General features: G+C 36.3%; 1 protein-coding gene across 1 annotated transcript in view; it reads left to right on the top strand.

The window, feature by feature from the left end:
- Window positions 1-7,209, top strand: part of FIG4 (FIG4 phosphoinositide 5-phosphatase) — a 193,346-nt gene extending 186,137 nt beyond the window's left edge. Inside the window, exon 23 of the mRNA XM_019520105.1 lies at window positions 5,164-7,209. Coding sequence (XP_019375650.1) covers window positions 5,164-5,341 — 178 coding nt within the window. The 3' untranslated portion in view covers window positions 5,342-7,209. The remainder of the gene's footprint in view (window positions 1-5,163) is intronic.
- Window positions 7,210-7,871: the final 662 nt, after the last annotated feature.

Genomic DNA, 7,871 nt, shown 5'->3' with positions numbered 1-7,871 from the left:
TACTGAATGCATGAAAGTCCTGCTCCAAAGGTACTATAAGTGACAAGCATACTCATGTCAAGGCACCCAAGGGGGAGAAGGGGGTGCAAGTGCTCCTGTAAAAACCCAAGTAGAGATGAGGCCTGTGGGATCTCCACTCCAGCACCTAAGACCACCTGCTGACTCCCCAAGAAGGACTTTCAGATGCCTGGCTGTAAGGAGACACCCTGCCCTCAGGATTACATAAGACTTTTATGCAAGGCTTTCCCTTGTCTTGGTTTACATTTTAAGTTAGACTAAGTTGTATGCACTCTCAGTGTGTTTTACTGGCCTGTATCTTAGCTTAGGCAAAGATTTTTGGTTGTTCTTTGCTGTGTGCTTGAGGTTGTAAATCTTTATGTTCAATACATGCTCACTTCAGAGAGAGGACTATTCTTGTTCAAGCTTTTATTAATTTAGTGCCACTACCTTTTTAACCCCCCCCCAGCGTGTTAGCTCTGGGCTGGGGCCTGGTCACACTTCTGCCCTGGAGCAGGGTTGTGGGGAAAAGCCTCATAGGAGTTGCAGTGATGTAACTGAGGATTAGAATTTGGCTATAGAAATCTCCTCTACGTTATTTCATTTTAATCTGGGCAACTTTTATATTCTCCTTTATATTGTAAATAGTTTTAATATATTTTTCATGAAGACAGTACAAAAACAATTACTTATTTTCTTCTTTGCATTCTCTTATTTAAAAAGCTCACTGATATCTTATTTGAAATTTTGGCTTGGAAAGACTTTTTTGTTACAGTACTTGGTCTTTTGCTTTAAATTAGTAGTGCTTAGCCCTTTGTCCCTGCTGGCATGGGGCTGGTCCACTAGCTGAACCTGCAGGCTTGGCACCCAGATGCAGCCCTGTGCACCAGGATACTGCCTTGTGCTTCCTGGTTGGGCTCTCATACCTGGATCTCATTTCCGGCCTCAAATGTCTGACCTAGCATTCAGGGCCACGCTATCTGGCCTTCAGGGTTCCCGTGAGACTGGAAACTTGACAGTGAGGGAACAACAATTTATGCTGCCACCGCTTCCCCACTGAAAATTTTTTGAACCCATGAGGAGCCCTGCAGGCCAGATCATGTGGCTCTGTGGGCTGAACACCTGTTTTAAACCAAAGATTTGCTTTTTTAGCTTAGTGTAAAATTATCCCAGTAACATTGTAGTAAAACTATCCTATTATATTACAGCTGAGGTCTGGGGGATTGCTCATGTACTTAAACTTGTGCACATGCAAAAATACAAGCAGGTTCAGGGCCTTATTGTCGTAAGGATCTAAGAGGTAACAGCTAGTACTTGACTTTCACACTCTTCCAAAGTACTACAAGCAAAATCAGTTTCTTAGTATGTCTGTTACCAAGTTTGATATATTCTTCTGTATCAAGGAAAGTACTTTGGCTTTGAACTATGATTGAATTGTTGTCAGAAATGAATTTCATATCTCCTTGTCATAATCTTGAAGACCAAGACAACAGAGATTGAGGGAATATGCTTTCTAACCATAGAATGTCAACAGAAAGATGAGGGTAAGAAGTTCTGCTTTTTATCCTTTCAGCAACAAATGATTGTCACTACAGCAAAAAAAGCCAAGTAGTTTGGAAAATGCCTCTGATATTTGGTGGTTTAGGTCATTGGAATTGTTCTCTGTCTACCTTTTCCAGGGAATTTGCTGTGAACAAATGGTTCCTTACACAAAGGTCCTTTGAAATTGAGCTGCCATAAATCAATTGCATTGATCTTTTTATTCCTACAGCTTTCAAAATTATAGAGTGGTCTCAATTATAGAGTGGTCTCAATATTGGCTGTCACATGAATATTATCTGGTTCAGTAGTTTGCTCATGTGTATTCTTCTAAAATATGCCTCTTACTGTAATACATTAGTGTCCATATATTTAAAGCAGTAGGTAATTTTATTATAATAGTCCAGGTGTATTAACTGAGTTACAAGTCGCTTAAAACACCAGTTTCAGAGTGTGAAAAAATTAATACAGACATAAGCTTACAAAATCTTACTACTTTTTTAATATGAAAAAGAAACAATATTCTTTATTGCATCAGAACTAGATTGTGCAGCACCTTTGTAACACACATGAGAAGTTGTGCATAATGTAGCATTGAACATCTATCATGATACCACAGTAAAATAAAATAAGGGAGCAGGTTTCTCTTGGTTTTAATAGAAATCATGGTTTGCAGGCTAACTCAAACATTAGTTCATGCTTGTACATTGAATGGAACAGCATGACTAAGAGCATTTAAAGAAGAGCGCAGAAAACCTTTTTGCTATATTCCATGCCTGCTATAAATATATTCGTAATTGCAGTGAATTCCTGTTAGCTCTTAACATGTAGCATTTATTTTCTACACTATGGCTGCAACCAGGATTAAAAGTAGAATTTTTTTAATGCTATTAAGAGCAATTGGGGTATTGGGAAATACATTTTTAATAACACAGATGCCTTTTGGACAGAACCAGGTAATTTTTCCAAATATTAATCTAAAAAAAGAAACATTCTTTCTGGGAAGAACTTTGATCTGTCTGGAATTAAAGCTTATTTTCACAAGAAAATAAGATTCCCCAAATCCATTTGTCTTTGTTTATTTTAAGGACTTCTAAAGTGGTTCAGAAAAGGTCTAATTCTACATTTGGCTATTTATGAACAAAAATAAAATAAAAAATACACACCCCTTCAGAAAAGGTCTAGTTCTACAAGACCTTTTCTGAACTACTTCTGTTGTACTGACTTGTTAACTAAAAATGGTATTGTGCTTGTTCCTTGCACAGAGGTTCAGTGTGTATGCAAGGATGCCTCATTTTGCTGTTCTGCTACTTGATAGATTCCTATCTTCCTGCAGGCTCAGTTAACCACAAAAGAAAGGGAGGGCAAGGTCAGAGTCTAGTTCTACACTAGCCCACAGAGTGAAGTTAGGATGGACTGCTGAGCCGAGCTTTTCTCAGCAGTCTGACAGCCTTTGGGGTCTATTTCCAATGACCATGGATTAGGACAGTCTATGCACTCTCTCCATTTATATCATGAATATCTGTAAGTCTGTAAACCACCATTATTCCTTCAAAGGTTATACCCACTTCGCTGTGCCCAATGGAACCTGGACCAGAGGATTTTTTTTTTTTAATCTTCCTTTTTGAAAACAGATAATTTTTTTCCTGTTTTTACCCAGTACCATGGGGTCTTAAGCCATGACTGGGCTTTCCAGATAAGACTGTGTTATAAATAATACTGCTGAACCAGTAAGAAGCAAGGATATTTGTGGGTAATATCTTTTATTGGACCAGCTCCATTGTTGGGATAGACTTAGACAAGCTTCCAGGTATCACAATACCTTTCCTCGCTAAGTCTATCCCAACCATGCAGTTAGTTCAGTAAGAAACATCACCCACAAAAATTCTTGCCTCCAACATATTTCCTGGACCATCACAACTACAACATCACTTCAACACTATCAATGCTAAATGTGACATTTGATTGCAGTATTGCAACAGGTAATACCAAATTTGCTTTATCACTAAAAGAAAACAATTGGTTCTGACAGCATGGTGCTACTATGATTTCCTATTATACCATGATTGCCCATCCAGGACAAGGCAAACATCTACCTGTTTGTTTGTGTAACACACTGGCATGCTGACCTTTCTTTCCCAAACACTGACTGTTACCAAAATGTTAGCATAAATAATTGAATAGTACAAAGTTACTATCAGTAGGTAAAATAACAAAGTATGAGTGGAGATGAAAGAGTTGTCCAAACTTAAAATCATATTCCAATAAATGATGTTTCCAGGTTGTTTTCAAAGCTTTTTTTTTCTCAGGTAGATGCTTCAGCATTCTTCATTTTAACAGACATTCAGAAAGTAAATCAGTTTTGTCTTCTAGGATATGAGCCAGACTGTATCAAACTGGTGATGCAAAGAATTACCATAATTCCCCTGAAGCTTTTGTGCCAAATTTCTAATTACTACAAAACATTTGCTTGCATCCTGCTCAGCAGTTACAGGAGAATTTTTTCCAAATGTTGTAGACAGACCTTAATTCCCTCAGTTAGTTTGCATTTAAAGTTGATCTCAGAATTTTATTTCCAGTAAATATTTACACAAAACAGAGGTCATTTTTAAATTGGCCTACATTTAGATAGTAATGTTTTTAACTGTTGAGTGTTTTGTTACCAAATCCAAATCCCAACTCCTCTATTTTCTGCCATGGCAACTTCTCTTTACTGGTCAACTCTACGATTATTTTAATGACAAATTATATAAATATTTACAATGAAAACAAACTTACTGTATATCTAGGAATAATGCCTCTTTTATGATGGCTAAGGCTGTTTGTTAATGGTGCTAGTGTTTGACATGCAGAGTGAAAATGATATACACCACTATCACTTTCAGAGTTTGCTAAGAAACTTCCATTTTACATAGCAATGGATTGACATGTACCATTGCTGATTTTTGAGGGAATCTTTCAGTCTTTTGTTCCCCAAAGGTGCAGTTCAGAAGTCTGGCTTTTAAATTTGGAGTGAATTTGATTCATGCTGGAGCTAACAGAAGAGAGTCACTATTTGGCACCAGATATGTAACCAGTGTCTATGTAAACTTCCAGACAACAGCGTTCACTTCTCAAAGGCTGGGAGCCTTGTGTTTTGAATTTAGGACCTCAGAATGAAAGCTTAAAATGCTTGTGTCACTTAGACTTTGTCAGGTTTAATATTTTCATGGAATGTGTGTTCATGTCTTAAAAACTTCATACCTAGTAAATCCTTTCTACAGATTGGGTCCACAGGTGTAGTTATTTATTCTTTTACTTTTGGCTAAATGGCTGATTTAGTTAGGTTTTCTTACTATTTAAGTTATAAAGTGTCAGCTTTGGAGCTGGTTGATTATGACAGATTTGAGGAGCAATGAAGAGAAAAAGGGTGGGGCTAATGGTAGAAAGTGAGGGTCAATTTTATCGCAGGGAGAGCTATACAGGTCTGTACTGCTGGTATCAGTCTTTGGAAGTGAATTACTATGTAAGAAATTCTCTTTTCAGGAATTCTGATTTATCTTTAAAGGATGTGGAGTAAAGGTATTTTTCTTTCCGGAGATTTTTGATTTAATGATTGAATTGTGCTGTTTCTTTTTACTTTTACAGTGTTCCCATCTCTTCTTTTTCCCAAGACAACATTTATGAAGTTCAGCCTCCTAAAGTTGATAGGAAATCAGTTGAGATCTTTCATGCTCACATTCAGGCTGGCAGAGGGATCATGCAGCAACTTGGAAAGGATGACTTCCTTATGTACAGAGAGTATATTAGAAACCGTTACATGTAAATACAAAGAGGATTCAGCTGCAAAGCACAGTGCACTAATGGATTTATAAATAACTTTGTAAAGGAAATCCAGTCCAGCTGTTTTGTAGTTAATATAAAAATATCAGGCCTGTGTTTTTGGAAGACTTCATTGCTGAACTATTGTGATTTGCGACAGTAAAATGAAATTTACTATTTTCTGTTAGAAAAAAATAGATTTTAAGTGAGAATAACTGCAGCTATGTGTATGTATATGGTAGAAGATACAAAGAAAACATCAAGCATTTAAATTGTTGGTACTGAAGCTGCTACTGTATGTAACAAAATTAAGTTAATCAGACAAAGAAATCAAAAAACTTCTTTGACATTAGCTTATGATAGAAAGATCCTTGTTAAAAAGCAAAAACATTTTACTGTTGTTTTTTGAAATTGTTAGCAAAATACAGGATTTTGCAAGGTTGTAAAAGATGTCAGTTTGACTCATGCATCAAATTCAAAAGTTTCACCTACCTTAACAAACTTAACCTTCATCTCTATTGGGTTACACTGGCAGGGTAGCAATGGTGGACCATGCAGCATAGGTGTGCTAAAGATATTCTGGCACCGTTGAAGTGATGAGCATTGCCATTAAGTTCAGTAGTGTCAGGATTTCACCCCTAGTTGTTTTACTTTACAAAATTTTGTTTTACAACTTGCAAAAATGCCTGTATAATTTCAAAGAATACATACATTTTATGCACTACCATGTTTCCAATTAAGATTGTGTCTATTCTGTACAAATGCAAGTAGCTTTAAATAGATTAAGATCATGTTTCCATGAGTACCCTCTATTAATGTAGTGAGACTAGAATATTTCCTCTGCAATTTACCACTTTCATAGCAAACTTACTCTCTTTTTTGCAATGGGTTTAGTTCTTTAAGTAATCAAAGCATTTCGTTTGTAAATAAATATTTTTTATTTGCGCTTAAAAATCAGGAGTTGAGTTGACCCCCATAAACACTGCCATTTAGCCACAAATTAGGCAGCAAAACTGAAACTGTTCTACAACCTGTAGAATAATTAAAGTATCTATAAACTTGCAATAAAAAGAAAGAGCACACTTTAAAGTTTAAAAAATCCAAAGCAACACTTCTTGTAACATAATTGTTACAGAGGGGTTTTCTTAAAGTTTATAGATATAAGCTTTTTCCCCAGTCCATTACTTGTGTATTAATGTGGAGGATTCTTAGTGTTATATTAAATGTATTGTGACAAGTCCATTTTGTAATGCTTTTGTCTTTTATACCTCTTATTATGTTTATACATACTCTTCATGGGTCTCCTTTCCTTTTCTCTTTTTCCTTTTTATTTAAAAAAGTTATACAAGGCAGGCAGGTACTTTCTGTTTAGGAGACGAGTCATGCTTATTATCTGCAGTACCTTTGCATGGAGAAGTTTCTGGACTTTCATTATTAGGTAGTATGCAGATAAATTATCCCTTGTCTTCAAGTTCTCAGGATAATTCAGCAACTACATACTACCTACAATGCAGTGAATGTAAATGAGGCTTTCAGGTGACTGCTGGGGTAGCCAAGAACAAGCTTCCCTTTGACTTTCTTAATAGAGCTGTTCCTGGACAACCAAGATGGATCAAAAAACAAGGAGATGTATTTGTTGCGTACAGAACAAATTCAGCTGTTGGAGGGAGGACTCTGTAAGTCTTCTGAAAGCACTTATTTTTGTAGCACACAAGTCCAGTCCTCAGCTGTGCCAGAACTTTACCATGTCAGAGATAATGTTTATTTTTGTATATACAACGTTTTGTAAGATCAATGGGATTCATGAAATAAAATGGCAAAATGTACTTTGACTCTCTCACCCTATGGATTAAAATTGTGTTTCTTAATTCATCTGTTAATAATCTTTCTCACTTTTTACTCTATGAACTGATAATGGGCTAAGTCATTTTGACCTTAGAAATGTGTTTTCCTTCCTCTAGAAGAGACAGCTTGTTTGGAGACTGCACTGAACTAAATACTAAAGTGTGCAACCTGGGTGGATGGGCTCAGATTCTTTCCTGTCCTTAGAAAAATACTCTGTATAGTATGAGGATGCATACCTATCAGTCAGCTGAGCCTGAGCCTTCATTCTCCTTCAGTCTTTATTAAACATATTCCCAGAGCCTAAATACTTCTATGTCTACTCTTTCCTAGCCTGACATATCAGCCCTCAGGCTACAGGAAGCTGAGGGACTGGATCTAGACCAGTAAGAACTGTTCAGGAAGATAAAAGGTGTCTTTTTCACTTCCTTAATGCTACAACAATGGTCTTGTTCCATGAAAATTTTATCATGTGTATTCTCTCCAGAGAGGGAAATTCTTAAGTTTAACCTGTTACTGCAGAGGATTTAGTAGAATATGGTGTGTGACCTTTCATGTGTTGATGTCAGGACAATTAACTTTGTATTTTAAAAAATCTATTTTACCCTATATACCAGAAAGATTTGAGGAAATTAATAGAATTTAATTCCATTCTAATATGAAGGAAATGAATAGAGATTCATTCCATTCTA

This window comes from Gavialis gangeticus, unplaced genomic scaffold, assembly GCF_001723915.1.
Source record: "Gavialis gangeticus isolate Ggan-Ray unplaced genomic scaffold, GavGan_comp1, whole genome shotgun sequence".
NCBI classification, from domain to species: domain Eukaryota; kingdom Metazoa; phylum Chordata; order Crocodylia; family Gavialidae; genus Gavialis; species Gavialis gangeticus.
The sequence above is the reverse complement of the archived record's forward strand: the minus strand, read 5'-3'. Positions and strand labels throughout refer to the sequence as shown.